The sequence below is a fragment of the Grammomys surdaster genome, unplaced genomic scaffold (genome assembly GCF_004785775.1).
Source record: "Grammomys surdaster isolate TR1022 unplaced genomic scaffold, NIH_TR_1.0 313, whole genome shotgun sequence".
In the NCBI taxonomy this organism is placed as follows: domain Eukaryota; kingdom Metazoa; phylum Chordata; class Mammalia; order Rodentia; family Muridae; genus Grammomys; species Grammomys surdaster.
In genome coordinates this window covers 2,924,229-2,939,942 of record NW_021604732.1, presented here as the reverse complement: position 1 = coordinate 2,939,942, position 15,714 = coordinate 2,924,229, and the positions used below count along the sequence as shown (strand labels likewise).

General features: G+C 46.9%; 1 protein-coding gene across 2 annotated transcripts in view; it reads left to right on the top strand.

The window, feature by feature from the left end:
- Positions 1-15,714, top strand: part of Adam19 (ADAM metallopeptidase domain 19) — an 84,556-nt gene that overhangs the window by 427 nt on the left and 68,415 nt on the right. Inside the window, exons 2-3 of one of the 2 annotated variants that reach the window (XM_028777694.1) lie at positions 3,785-3,870; positions 7,515-7,585. In XM_028777694.1, the coding sequence (XP_028633527.1) occupies positions 3,785-3,870; positions 7,515-7,585 (157 nt within the window). Of the gene's footprint in view, positions 1-3,784; positions 3,871-7,514; positions 7,586-15,714 lie in introns of those variants that run through there. The other variant, XM_028777695.1, reaches the window with a different exon arrangement.

The window sequence follows — 15,714 nt, the reverse complement described above, 5'->3', positions numbered from 1 at the left end:
TCTCTCTCTCTCTCTCTCTCTCTCTCTCTCTCTCTCTCTCTCTCTCTCTCTCTCTCTCTCTCTCTCTCTTTTTCTCCTTGCTTTCCTTTCTTCATGTCCTCCTGTTTTCCCTCTTTGGGCTTCTTTTTCCCCTGCTATCCTGATCGTTTCTGTTTTCTCACTGTTGCTCATCTCCGCTCCGCCTCTCTCTCAAAGCTATTCTGCGCCCGCTGTTCTAGCAACCCCAGAGCATCCCCAGAGGAGCACCCCAAGCATCCTATGCAGAATCGGCGAGGAGGCCATTCCCAGGATCTTGCTGGGGGTCAAATGCATACCAGTGGGTAGAAAATCAAAGGCTTCCAAGAGACTAGGGTAGGGTGGTTTACTAGTTATCTCTGCGTTGGCAGCGACCCTGCTGAAAGACTATAAAAGAGCGATGCACACCCATTATGCAGATCATAAGCTGAAGTTCACTAACGAAAAACCAGATGTGTATAAGTACGCCCCACATTGAAGATCTCCTGATACTGGAAACAGGAGCTTTCTTTCCACCTCACCCAACGCCCACCTCCTCTTGGCCTCAGTTTCCCCATATGTGAAGAAAACTGGATTCCAGTTTGGACGCTGGATAATGTCTATTTCTCACAACTGTTTTCCCAGACATCCCTCCCTCCCCGGCCGCATCCCTCAGAGGTTCTCATAGGATTTCGCGGAAGGGACGGTCCCGGAGGGGCAATGTCTGGCTTCTGTCATTTTGACCCATGAGAGCTTTCTTAGCTCTGCAGCAGTTGGAGAGCTGGGCTGACTCCAGAGGGGTGCTTTCTGTACCAACCGTCAGCGTTTTTAAATCAAGCTAACGACACCCTGATGTTTATGGGCTAGGCAGGCTGCAGCACACACACCACCCCAACCCCCTCCCCAGCCCCCCCTCTCGGCCCATCCCTGCAAGAACCTGATCCTAGGGTTTCCTCCACCCGGTGCTCCACACAGCAGATAAAGCTTTCTTTCAACGCTCTTGTATCAAAAGGGAAACTGAGTCACTCAGGGTTTCACTTAGGAAGGAGTAGGTTCTTCCTTTTGTTGGGGCATGGGGTTCTTTGGGGAAGAGGGAGCCAGAGCCTGTTCAAGTCTGGTTTTCCGGCCTAACACTGGCACAGAAGAAAGGCAAGGAAAGTAAACTTCACTGGATCCCGAGGCATTGAGAACAGTCAGTGAGGCAGAGTCGCTGCAGATCTGGGAAAAGTTGTCAAGTGACCCATGATCCCTAAATGAGCGGTTGCTATTAATATTCTGCTTTCCCCTTTCCTGTCTTTCGATGACTATATCCTGATGAATCTGGAAACATACCACACACATACACACTTTAAAAGGTGCTTCCCAAATCATGACATTTTCCAAAACTATGATTTTTTTAATGACTCTAAGTTCTACCAAGAAACCACAGAAATATAATTTCCCCAAAGTTAAACTCCTGGCTCTTAAACAAATGTGGCAAAGATTTTTTTTTCTTCATTTATGAGGTGGCAAAAGCCACTGCTAAAGCTGGTTAGAAGCATCAGCAGACCCCTGGTGATAGAGGGATTGGCGTAATGAAGTCCTTCGAGTGAGACAGAATCACGAGATTGTTATCGCTCTCCTATCCTGAAATCACTTGAATCTTTGTCTGTCACAGGTCTGCAGTTAATATTAAACTTCACCGAATACTGACCTTCCCACCAAAAGCAAACAAGAAAGCCAGAGATAACATTCTCTTAGCCGAGTCAGCCATCCATCCCTTTGTTAAACGGTGCTCCAGGTCTGATGCTAAAAGCGTGATCCCACGTGCTTTCTGGCCTTATTTTCCAAGTTGTGAGCAACCCTTCTCCAGGGCCGTCGTGTTCTTAAGCTGGACTGTTTGTTAAGACTTGAGATTGCGCTCAGTGCTTTCCACGATCCTGAGACCCTTAGTCATTCTCTTATACACCACACAGCTCCTCCTTTTGTTTAAGAGGCTAGAGCCTTCAGTCTCTATGGAGGGCTATGCTGTTTTTTGTTTGTTTGTTTTTGTTTCGTGAGACAGGGTTTCTTTATGTTCCCTGGCTGTCCAGGAACTAGGTCTGTAGACCAGGCTGGCCTTAAATGCAGAGATCCGCCTGCCTCTGTGTCCCAATTACTGGAATTAAAGACCTGTGCCACCACTGCCAAGCTCCAGCTACCTTTTTAATTAATTCTCTGAGACAAGATGCTGTGTAGGGGGCTTCTGTCTCAGAATCCTCTATATAGCCAAGATGGCTTTAGAACGCTAGTTGTCTTGCTGGGATTACAGACGTGAGCCGCAAAAGCTCAGGCATCTTTTATATCCCTCATTTGATTGATGAGGCTGAGTTAGAAGGAACTCAACATTGGGGTCCTTGGTGACATCTCTGGAAGTCTTCAGATTTACCCTATTTCAGAGACTTAATTTGCTTAGGGACCAGGAAGTTCTCAATTTTGAAAAGATGATCTGTAAGTAGTGTTGAGGTCTCCTATTCTTGAGCACGGCTCTTCCGTGGCTTCGGCCTCTTTTCTCAGGAACCTCCATCAGTCTGGCTATGTCAACTCGGGATATCTTAGCGGGGACTTTCCTTCACTCTATGGAGAACTTGTAGACCCATTCCCAAGCCCTTTTAGTTGAGGAAATGAAAATTCACAGTAATACTGTCACGAATTGGGGCTGGAGAGGTGGTTTAGCAGTTAAGAGCACTTGTTCTTGATAGAACTGGAGGTGAGAAGGTTTGGAGCCAAGGAAACGAAATAACAACTTCAAACTCAACACTAGGAAGGTCAAGTTAATGTTAATGATTTTCAAGTTTATGGTAATGGTTGGCCGGTTGGGAGGCTGTGTCACCTTTACTCCTACCTGTGATCCTGAAAGACCTCCCAGGGAGGCGAGCATCATCTCCAAAGGGCAAACAGAAGCTCATGGGTAACAAACCTTCTGCTTATCCTCAGCACCTCATCACTTCATTACCTTCTGTGAAGATGTCCAAGTTGTCACCTCTCACAAGGGCTCCCTGCGCCTCCAGCCTTGCTGCCAAGGCTTCCTCCTTCTCTGTCCCTGTCCCCTTCCCCAATTCTCTCCGCAGGCAGAGTCACCTTTCAAAACAAAAACAAATACCAGTACGGCTCATACTGCTTTTGTGGGTTTTTTTTTTCTACAGACATCAGAACCTTCCAGGTCTATTCATACTGAAATCCAGACCCTCCTCATGCCTTTGTGTTGTACAGCCACAGCCATCTATCTCACTTAGAATACTTCCTGCCAACATCCTCCAACTTGCCCGAATATCTACCCACCCTTGCTTGGCATATTCACCAGTGTCCTCTGACCTTGTAGACTATTTCTCCTTCCTGCCTGTGTCTTAGCGAGCCCAGGCCCATGTCTAAAGTTGTCACTCTTTGCTCTTCCCGAGATTTTTGCATAACTGGCTTCCTCTGGTTCCTCAGATCTTCAGCATCATCCCCTGCTAGCTTCCCTTTATCCTGTGGCACAATCTTTCTTTTTTTTTTCTGGGATAGTTAAGTAGCACCTGAGAATGTCTGCTTATTTCCTGACTCTTGGCAGGGACACAGACCTTGTTTGCCTAGCCTTTATCACTTTGTCACCAAGGCCCAGTGGCACCCAGCAGGTCTTCTGAGACCCCTGGGAGGAGCACTCTCCCGGAAGCAATGGCTGCCTCTGAAGTGATTTGGGCCACTACTTGGGCATCTAAACAATATGCCCACTCCTGGGTGCCTGAGATGTGGAGGTCGGGATTCTTATGATTATGTTGTCTTGTGTTGGCAGATGGAAGCAAAGAAGGTAGCCCTCCACTACAACATGAACTCATAATACCTCAGTGGCGGACTTCAGAAAGCCCTGGGAGAGGAAAGGTAAGATGCTTAAGCCCCTCCTTGGAAAAGCAGGAGCAATAGTTCCCTTCTTGAGGACGGAAGCCACCCAAGCATCGCCACCACTTCTGTTTCTGTGTATGGCCCAACCTCTTGCTGTGTCAACTCGGGATATCTTAGCTGGGACTTTCCTTCAGTCTATGGAGAACTTGTAGACCCATTCCCAAGCCCTTTTAGTTGAGGAAATGAAAATTCACAGTAATACTGACACGAATTGGGGCTGGAGAGATGGTTTAGCAGTTAAGACCACTTGTTCTTGATAGAACTGGAGGTGAAAAGGTTCCAAGCACCCAGATGATGGTTCACAACCGTCTGTACCTCCAGTTCCAGGAGATGCCTCTGAAGGCACCTGGCATGCATATGGTATTCATACATATATGCAGGCAAAACACCCATGTGTGTGTACACACACACAGACACACACACAGAGGCACAAAATAAATCTTTAAAAATACACAGATCAAGTACACATGTGTGATTTTGTCATAGATCTTGATTGGATTTTTTTTTTGTTTATTTTTCTGTCTTACTGTTTTCTGAGGCAGGTCCTCTGAACTCCTGTCTCCATCTCCTGGGTCTAGGCCTACAGGCATATCCCTGGGTGTCATCATGTGCCGTGCCCAAATTCTCTTTTGAGGCAGTCTCCATGGTAGCTTAGGCTGACCTGTATGTAAATCGTTGCCTATCTGCCTCCACGTTGAAAATACAAAGATTACACTGTGTGTCATGGTACCTAGCCAATGTTTTTTTTAAAATAAGAGGCAAGATAGGGAGCTAGGATTAGGTTATATATCTCAAGATATCTTATGGATTCCTTGGTCCAGAACAGTAGCAAAAAGCACAAGTGTTGCCAAGGCAATTGGAACATGATCCACCGAGCAGACCCATATTCAGGTTGTTCTTGGGAGGGAAATCTGGTAGTTGCGTGACAGTAACATGTTTTGTGACTTTCTACTTTACTTGTGCTTCCTCATTTATAAATTCAGTGGGAATAAAGAGGAACAGAGATGTGGAGAAGGGCTAACTTTCTTTTTCAGCAGGATCTTGTTATCTGTCCTACTCTGGCCTCTAACTTGAACTCTTCTGCTTTGCCTTCCTAGTGCTAGGATTGCATGGATACGCTACTGTGCCCACTTTGAAGGAGTTGTTCCTATGATCTCTTAGAAGGCACCAAATGGCCTGTGGTTTATTGAGCAACAGATAGGAACAAGATTAAAGCCGGGGGGAAGAAGTGTCAGGAAAGGCTTCAGACAATTGTGGCCTTGGAATCTGGAAAGATAAACAGATGAGAAACGCCCAGAATTCCTTACGTTACTGTAGAGTCATACAGACATGTCCCCCTGTTCGACAGCTTGGGCTTAGTAAGGGAACTTACAGAGAAATTGCAGGACAATAAAAGTAGGGAACATTTTACCCTAAGAGCAAAGCAGAAAAATTCAGGAACTCATTTCATCCTAAAGTAGGAAAGGCTGAAAATAGCCTCAAGGAAACGCTAGACAAATTAATGGATGGCAGTTCTCAGGCAGATTATTATTATTATTTTAAATGTAAGGTCTTCTGTATTCCATCCACCACCATTATCGCCGAAGAATGGATGTGATACTTTTTATAGAGGCTCCTTTGTTACCTCCAGATGTTGGATGCTGGGCATCCTCAGGAAGGGCCTGAGAAACAAAGTAGAGGGACCAGATCCTGTCTTTGTTCCCAGCCATTGTCTGCCCAGAATGTGGCTCATTGTATTCTACAAGGACCATCAGCCCAGTGCCTGGCACCATAAATATTTGTAGAGAGAGAGAGAGAGAGAGGGAGAGAGAGAGAGAGAGAGAGAGAGAGAGAGAGAGAGAGAGTTGGTTCACTCTGATTCTTATTTGCATTTGAGTAATTCATTGATTTGTTAGAAGTCACTTAGACACTGACTGTATATGAACTCTAATAGAGATTTTTGAGGATGCTTCATGTACACAGGGCAAGCTTGTCAGGCGGTGTGGAGCTGTTTAATTTTGCCCTAAAACAGAAAGGATTTGGGGTCCTTCTCTCAGGGGAGTATGAACAGTGGAGTCACCTCCCATTGCTTACCAGGAGGCACGATGTTGAGCCTTTCTCAGGCAATGTGGGAGTTCCAGGAGGAGAGCTATCTGTAGTGGAGCTAGATAGGGAAGCTTCGCACAGCAGTGAAATGCAGTTTCGTTGTTTTGCTCCAACCGTTTCCTGGAAACAGGGAACATCTGATTTTAAACCCCCGTGTCTGAGCACTCTCCAGAAACACAAGTATTTTTGGATTACCTACACAAAAATAAATATTAGTTCTCATGTGTCAGGTAATGTCTCTGTGGGGGGCACATGGTATCACTTGCTCTGTGCCAAGATTCTTTTGTGTGTGTGGGCCGTCACATGGGTGCCTGCCTCAGGCCTGGGTAAGGATTTGCTGGACTTCTGTTGTCATGTGCTCAAATGCCCACTGGGGCTGTCCTTCCTTGATTCTCAATGTGACAGGGCAGGGCTTTCACTCCAGAAGTCCCCAGGGCAAAACCACAAGTAGGAGGCAATCACTTCAGGGCACTGGCCATGTGCTGAATCTGTGCTTCAGAATTTGGGAAGTGAGCCCCTTAGTGAAAGTGCCTGGGTACCCATCTGTCTCCTGCTTCCTGAATCTCAAATGTTCCCTCTTAAGATGAGGCAACAGGATCAACTGGACATTGGACAGAGTACTTGATTGGAATGTCCATATCTCATCCGAGTCCTTGGTGGTCTCCAAGTCCGCAGGCAAGGTCCCAATTGGAAATGAGTGGAGCAGGGTTAAGCAAAGGAATGTGATATGGCTGTGGGTGTGGCTCAGTTTGTATTGAGCTTGCCCGAGGTCCTGATTTCTTGCACAATACACTCATACACAGAAAAAAAAAATGGATGTAGTAAGTGACATTGGCTTCTATCAGATGACCTTATATTGCTGTAGCTAGTTTAAAAGATTAAAAAAAAAATTCTGTCCATGTTGTCAATTTTTCAGGTGGTTCCAGTTAAAATTTCAGACGGAGGATCTGAGGGCGACCATTTTAAAGTATGCTCTGCAGCACTGCGAATTACAGTTTTAAATGTTTTGATTACTATATCCTCTTTTTTTTTTAAGATGATAGCCAGTGTAAGAGTGACAGCTTCCTTTGAACTACGAATTGTGATACATGATTTATATTCACTTATTTGTTCATCTGGTCCTTAAGGATCTTAAGAAAACTGGTTATTACCATCCTGCGTCATGGAAGTTGATAGATACAGGCAGGCTTGGTAACAGTCCAGGGTTACACAATCACAGGTGACATCCTGCACACTAATCCAGGGTCTGACTCTCTAGGGAATTGACTTCTGAGGACCTTCATGAGATTGCGTACACCCGCTCAGCCTTGAACCCCAGCTTGCCTTTCTCTCCTTTGCTACTGGGAGACAGCAGATGGGGATGATTTGGGTTGTTTTCTGGCTGAGGTCACTTCAAGCTTAGGCTGGAAAGGCTAATGACCTTTCCTCACTGGCTTCCGGAGAGGATCCCTGTGCTGGCACTGTGTCAGATCCTGTGGGGCCCTGGGAGCCTAGGACCCTGCTTCCAGGAACTGACATGCTTTTATTGTTGTTTTTAGTATCCACTCACAGCAGAACTCAGGGTCATGGCTGAAGGGAGAGAGCTGATCCTGGACCTGGAGAAGAACGAGTAAGTGGGTTTCTCCCTTCTTTTGTCTGACTCAAAACAATGAACTCACGGTCAGTGCCAGTCTGACGCAGGTGTCCCAGTTGGAAAGGAAGAAGTTTAGTGGCGTGGCCCCTAAGCTCGACATCCTTGGTCCTTTGCGAGGCATCTTGCCAAGATAGAGAGCTTGGTCTCTTGTCTGCTGGGAGATTGGCGGGATACTTCACATCCTGCTTGGATTTCCTTAGCTGTGTTTCCGGTGCTTCGTGGAGTTCACTGGGGGCGAGTGTGTGTGTGTGTGTGTGTGTGTGTGTGTGTGTGTAAGGGCGGGAAGGGACTGGAGGCAGCTGCTGTCCTAGCTCCAGCTCAGTGTATGGCAGGAAATGAAGGTGATTAGAGGGAGACCGGGAGAAGCAGCAGGCTGGGCAGGGATTTGGCACCTCTGACCCCCAATTCCTTCATCTTCCCAAGATTTTTGCTGAGAAGTGCATCATCACTCGAAGCCTCCTGGCTTCCGTGGGTCCAGCTTTTCCCTAACCTCATTCATGCTGGGCGGCGGCCTAGTTCAGAAATATTTCCACATTGATTTGCCTTCCGGCGTAACTGTCTCGATTCATGGATGCAGGGTTGAATAGATGACCCTGCCTGGCTGTGTTCATTGATTGACTGCCCATTCTGTCGTCAGCCCGGCCCACCTGGCCTCCCAGAGCTCTTCCTACTTGGCCAGGGACTCCGAAGGCTTTTATAGTTTCCCCACCAATGGTCCCACTTTTTATCTTCGACATTGACGTTGTAGATAAGGATGCTTGGTTTGGAGAGCTGCCCGTCTGCTCTTGGCAGCCTCCAAAGCACCCTGGAAGCTGATGAGTAATGAAAGCCTCGCTGCCAAGAAGGGGCTAGAGCAAGGCCTTCCCCATCCAAACCGGTGGGAATGGATGCTTGGCTTTGGTGGAATGGGAGAAGAAGGATTTATTCTAAATTTGGGCTCGTTGGACACTTTCAGGGAAGGGTCAGTGGAGTCCCAGTGCAGTGAGAGGGACAGGGTGTTTTGTGACACTACTCCAGGGAGATGTGGACAAACATCTGCTTGCCAGTGACAGACCCAAGTAAGGATGCCACTAAAGTCCAAATTTGCGAACCAGTATTTTTTTTGGGGGGGGTTGCTTACAGTACTAGGGATGAAAGGTTACCTATGGACACAGAAGTGACTCAAAAGATAGAAGCCTCACCAAGGCCCACCCAGCATGGGTAACAGTGTATCAAAGTTGGAAGCCTGAGGTTCACTGCATGGCTTGCAGGCAACTCTGGTAGTCTGAGCCTGGTCCAGGGGGCTGGGCTGGGCTGGGCTGGGCCTGGTTGGGTTGGGTTGGGTTGAGCCTCAGGGAGGGAGGCAGTCCTTACTGCTTATATATTGTTGAGGGAGGGGCCTAGTGATTCTGGTCATCTTCAGGAACTTCCTTGAAGCCCTGGGTTGTTTATTGTTTACTTCCTGAGTTTAATGAGCTTCCCAGCAGAATGGAATGTTTTAACTCTCCCGAGCAAGCACCCTGTGTCTTAAAAGAGAAGGAGGTTTATTATGGAGGAAATTGCTACCTAACACAGGGCTCGGTCCCTCTCTCTTCCCTGTGCCTCTAGGACACTGGCTTTCAGCACTCCCAAGAAAATAGACATCACTGTCATGTTGGCTCCCCTCCCCTAGAGCAAAACCAGCCTTTTACTGGTTTGCTGAAATGTTTCTTTCCTTCTACTCCCTGGGATAGAGCTGCCTGGCTGGCTCCCCAGAGTGGGAAGAGCCTCCTTGCTCAGGGCATTGCTTTGACTGTGATGCTGTGCTCCTGCAAGGCCCAGGGAGGGCTAGCTTGTGCTTGGCCTCTCTTAGGGATCAGCTTGGTGCCTTACTGGCTCTGTCGAAGCTCCTGACTGCCATCTGTGTCTGTCCTCTTTACCCTTGATCTTCTCACAGTCCGTTGAATTGGTGATACCTTCAGGGTAGAGCCTCAGCAGGGTTAGCTAAGCAGGGACCCTTGTCCTTTCCTTCTGCATTGGAACTTGTGCAGAAAATCACAAGAAGTTAGACTAGGAGGATTACTTACTTAGAGCATCAGTTCCCAATCTGTGGGTTATGACCTCTTTCTTTGGCAAACCTCTGTCTCCAAAAAAGTTACATTAGGATTCATAAACAGTAGCAAAATTACAGTTAGGAAGTAGTAATGAAAATCATCTTATGGTTGGGGGGTGGGGTGAGGAATCACCACAACATGAGGGACTGTATTAAAGGGTCCGCAGCATTAGGAAGGTTGAGAACCATTGTTCTAGAGACTGCTGAATGCTGTAGTCTCCTGTACAAGTACAGAAATTTCATCACAGAAAGGGAGAGGCACTTGCCTAAAGTCACCCAGCAAGTGAATGAAGAGGGCGAGTGGAAATCAGTTGTATTTTTTGGCTTGGACATGGAGTTGTAGCATGTGACCTAGGGCAAGCTGACGAAATCTGAAAGGAGAGTAGTGATGGCCGTCTCATGGAGTGGTTGTGAGGGATGGGCGGAGTGGATAAAGCATAGAATGTGAGCACATGGAGTTGTCTTTTAATTTGTGTGTGTGTGTGTGTGTATGTGTGTGTGTGAGAGAGAGAGAGGCAGACAGACAGAGACAGACAGACAGACACAGACACAGACAAAGACAGAACAGGTTCAAATAGAAGTCTGCTCAGAAGTCAGGGGATAGCCTCAGCTGTCGCCATTTGGCTCCTCTGGCTAGCTAAGGAACCTCAGGAATCTGTCTGTCTCCTCTTCCTCATCCTTAAAATGAAAACTACCTGTTGCCATATCTGGATTTTTTTTTTTTAACATGGATTCTAGGATTGAATGCAGGAAGACGGGATTTCACTGAGCAGGCCCTGTTGTGATCTTTAATATACTTACTGCTAGGGGTTTTTCATAGGTGCCACCTATTTTCTGCTCATGGCTGCTGCCAACTCCCAGGGAGGCCTGTGGAGATAGGGTTCTTGGCCTCCTTGAGCACACAGAAGGCTGGTGACTTGACCAGAATGGAAGCAGCACAGCCAAACAGCATGATCTCACCAGGTGTCTCTGGGGAAGGACTTCCTGCTATTTTCATCCAAATTGGGCTTTTTGTTTTTGCACACGTGTTACTGAACTGAATTCACTCCAACTGCACACAACTTCCTGGCATGTTTATTTTCCCCACGTCCTCTCATTCACAGGCCAGCAAGCCCGAATTCAAAACAGCTCTGGGGTGAGGAGAAGGGATATTTCTGAGTTTTCAAGTTACCGTGTTAGCATTTCTTCCTTCTGGTGGTATTAAGGAATCTAGGTCCTGTGCTCAGAAATTTCCTAAAAGTTCCTTTCTGCTCTTGGTGGATCCCTCCGCTCTCCCTGTCTGTTTTCACCTGTGATGCCTGCGCACCAGTGTCGGTCTGGCCAGTCGAACTGTGGGGGGAAGAGTTCTGCCAGCCTGGAGCTCTTGTTAGAATCAGAAGGGAAACAGGGAGTGAACGGTTAGTGTACAGTGTATCAAATAATGAGAATTGTATACAGGAAGCAAAACACTGTGGGCTCAGGAAGAGCGGGGTGGGGGTGGGGTGGGAGGGGGCCGGTGTTGATGAACAGTAAGTAGTCAGGAATGACGATGGGAAATCCGAGCAGAGACCTAAAAAGAGTGAGCCGTGAGAGACAGTTTCAAGGAGGAGAACAGTCAAGTTCAGAGGTCCTGTAGATTACGAAGATTTTAGCATCCCTGTCCCACTTCCTTGTGCCTCTCCATTCATTGGATTCTCTGGCCTCCTGGGAGCCATGGACAAGGGCTTCTAAGACAATGGTGAGGGGAAGGATATTGAAATTTGTTTTTCATCACTCTGAGGTGTCTGGCTTTCTCCCCATCGATTCAAAGTCCTCGTGCTAATGCACAGCCCGAAATAGCAGTGAACGGGCCCTTAATGGAATTCACACATGGAGACATCATCGCCAAGAATGGTGCGGACAGAGGAACAGGGTGGGGGTGGGGATGGGGGTGGAGTGGGGGGCGGAAGGCGGGGCCAGAGATGGGACGCGGAGGACGGAGCTTTAGGGGAGTCAGCAGCCAAGGGGCAACATTTTCTCCACTTTGAAGCAGCTCAGGATAAGCGGGTCACAACCCCTTTTCTGTGGAGCGCTGGCAAAACAGAAATGACCCTGTGAGAAAATGAGCGCATTGCTTCACTCTGTGGCTCGCATTCAGATGCTGGCCTTACCATTCAGCAAAAAGTCTCAGTCCCTTCGCCCAGGACTATAATCACAGTCTTGCATCTCTGAGCCATGAGGAGATGCTGTATGTGTATAAAGGACCTAACTCAGTGTCTAGCTTGTACTGCACACTCAGTAAAGGACAACTATTATTATTTCTTGCTCCACTGTTTGCAAATTGGTCATTATAAAACATAGCAGTGCCAAGCAAACAAAGCTGTAGAGTTCACTGCTGTCTAATGGGGATTTTCTAGACCTTGCTTGTGCCTATGAGAATGTGGATCCTGTCAACGTGCAGTCTCAGGGAAACTGATACAGACTTCTAGGGTAGCTGGGAAAGAAAAAAAACTTTAAGAAGACATTTATATTTATTTTATGTGCATGGGTGTTTTACCTGCGTGTGTATATGAGTACCATGTGCATGCCTGGTACTCTCAGTGGTATCAGCTCCCCTGAAATTAGAGTTACAGATGGTTGTGAACTGCCATATGGGCACTAGGAATAGAAGCCAGGTTCTCTGGAAGAACAGTCAATGCTCTTAGCCTCTAAGGCATATCTCCAGCCTCCAAAAAATAGGTTTTACCATATAAACTGTTCTGTTAAATTTATTGTATACACCCGGGTGTCATGAAAACTATACTACTCTGTCTCAGGAAAGCATTATAATGTTATTTACTATAATATCTAACATTTACAAGCTACATACCTCGGGACTGGTGCATAGTTGTTAGGAGACAGTCACTTGTTACCCAGGCATCCATTCTGGTGAACATAGTCCTAAGCTCATAGAAATAAGGTAGAGATGACAGAAATACCAGCCCACCTTCCTGAACCTCAACCTTCTCATATTCAAAAGCCTTCCTGTGTTACCTATTTAAAGGACATTGTACACGTGGAAATACAAAGTTCCTGCTTCAGGAGAGCCCCTATCCCCAAAACAGCGGGCAGCAAGATGATGAGAAACCACGTCCCAAATGTCCTTGAAGTTGAGGTGAAGGGTTAGCCTAGGTCTCACCAGTTCAGGCAGCAGAAAGAACAGAAGGGAGGATTACAGGGTAGAAATTACAGGCTCCTAGTCACAGCCTATAATTTGGTGGCATACATCCATAATATTTTTTTCTCTGTGACTCGCCTCCTGTTCTGAGGACTGCCATTAACCTAGGGGCCGTGTCTGACAAGCCTTATGTGCTGTGCAATTAGATAGACGTTTCTTGTGCTGAAGTCATCTTAGGACACCGACTTCTCTAAGGAGCTATGGACTTTAGTTCTCTTGCCTCATGGCTACTTTTTCTAAGAGAAGCTTCAGTAACCTGTTCAAGCTGTTTCCAAGACAGAGGTTTTGAACCAGTGGGTAAAAATCACTGTATTACAAGGTCACCTTCAAAACCAGGTGAGGATTGGGGATGGAGCTGTTCAAGTGCTTGACTAGCATGCATGAGGCTCTGGATTCAATTCCCTGCAGGATATAAATTGGCCTTGGTGGTGCATGCCTGTAATCCTAGCACTCCAGAGGTGTGTGTGGGGGGGGGGGGCAGAGGAGTCATCAGTTCAAAGTCATCCTTGCCTACACTTTGAGGTTAGCACCACTGGCCTCTATGAGACCCTGTCTCAAAAACAAACAACCAGCCAAAGGAGAAACAGTGCCAGCACTATTTGTGCTGTGACTGTGTTGTTCTCGCCACTTGTCCCCTGAGCACATGCTGAGGCTGACTCTTCTCTCTTGAGGATATTCTCCTGACTTGAGCCCAAACTGTAGTGATGTTTAGATTTGGTCTCAAGAAGGGGTGTGGCAGGCGGTGGCAGCCCATATATACTGCTGGGGTTGCACAAGGCAGAGGCAGGCCGATCTCAGTGAGTTCAAGGCCAGCCTGGTCTACAGAGCAAGTTCTAGGACAGCTAGGACTTCACAAAGAAACTTTGCAAAACTAAGAGCGGAAAACAAACAAACCACAAAACAGGGGAGTGGGCAGGGAGAGCGAGAAAGAGAGAGAGGTCTTGATCTTAAGGTACAAGGCTCATCAATAACGATGGACATCTGTGCTATTTCATGATGTCATTATTAAGGCAGAACTCTATCCGGGCACCTTCTCTTCTCAGTTGGGGACAGATTTCAACGTCCTACGAGGACACCCTCTCTGGCCTTGTCTGGTCAGAAATTTCATCTGTCAGATATTCCATTGGCTGTTGGCAAAATTCAATTTCCTGGGTCAAAGAGACGCTGGGAAAGGCTTAGCTGGCGGCCCAGTGCCCTTAGCAGACCGTGCTTTGCTGAGTTGCATTTAAATGAGTCACAGGCATATGGATTACATTTCAGTTAAAATCCACATGGCCCAAGAAATGAAAGGATATCATACTTTAACCAAGTATTTGGCAGATCTCAGGTATTCCAAATGTTTTTGCAAAGCCTGCGTGCAGCTGGGCTCTCGGGTCCCCGCAGTTAATCCTGTGAGTCTTGGTGCCAAGGAAGCAGCTGGGTGGCTGGGTGGGGAAGACAGAATTTGATGAGAGCTGCCTGTGGCTATCTGAAACTTTCCCCAGACATTTTTTTGGGTGGGAAATATGGAGAAGAGAACCAGCCCTACTCCATCCAAGGCGGTGAATGGATGCATGCATTAATATGACTTCGGAGAGCTGTTAGACCTTGCCCTAGCGTGACCTGGAAGTTCTGTTTGGGCTGTAGTTTCCCACCACAGCTTGGAGACAGATTTATTTCACTTTACAGTTCCCATGTTGTGCAGAAGCCCTGACATTGTAGAACAAATGGAATGTCAGAGTGTCTGATAGGATCTCCGTGCGAGTCAGACTACTCTCAGCCACACATAAGCAGGCTGTCTGGATGCCATGGGCTGGAGGTTTGTGTCTCTTTCAAGCCCATGTATTGAAATGCTAACACCCTTAAGGTCATATGTTAGGCATGGTTTTGTCCTTCATGATTTGAGTTAGGTGGCCTTCTAAGAGTCCCGAGGAAGCTAGAACACTCTTGCTATGAGAAAGTACAGCCAGAACCAGCGTCTATGTAGCACAGTGGCTCTTGGCCGATACCAGCTATTCTAGAACTCTGGAACATCAAATTCTGTTGTTTATAAGCCACTCTGCTTGTGGTATTTTGTTACAGTAGCCTGAGCGGACTACGGCAGCATCGTTTCCAAATTACTGGAAACGATACCTTCCATTGTTCAGAGTTGGTCTCAGTATTAATACTCTTCTGAAAGCATGCACTGCACAATCACCCAGGGTGTCAGGCAGCCTCCAAAATGGAAACGACCAAGATGTGTTGATACTGAGCCCCAGAGGTTCTGCTTTTATGGCAGAGAGGGATTTGGTCCCAGGCAGGAGACTGGTGGGACCACGTACACAGAGCATGGAGTGAATCATGAATGAGCCGAGAACGGTGGCGTCCACCACTGCTGGCAGAGGCACGTTCTCCTGACGAAGCCTGGATCTTTGGCACAGCAATTCTGATTTTATTCTTTCGGCCTCTAGAGCTGGGGAAAAGCTTCTGTGGTCTTAACCCACCAAACTCCAAAAAACAAACACAAAAGTGTTTATGGCTTAGAGATGCTGGGTTTTATATATTTAGTCCAATGTCTGGCATATGTCAAGTAGGTTTTCAATGTGTGTTAAATTTATTTTAAATTACTTTGTTACTGTGTTCTCTGTGTATGCGTGTTTTGCATGCATCTATGTCTGTTCACCACGTGTATACATGGTACCCGTGGAAGCTAGAAGAAGATGTCAGATGCCAGGAGCCAGAGTTATAGACAGTTATGAACCACCATGTGGATTCTGGGAGGGATAGTCAGTACTCTTTACTGCTGAAGACACTACTCCAGTATCCTGTGTTGGTTTAAAAAAAAATAAAGATTTGTCCTCTCTCTCTCTCTCTCTCTCTCTCTCTCTCTCTCTCTCTCTT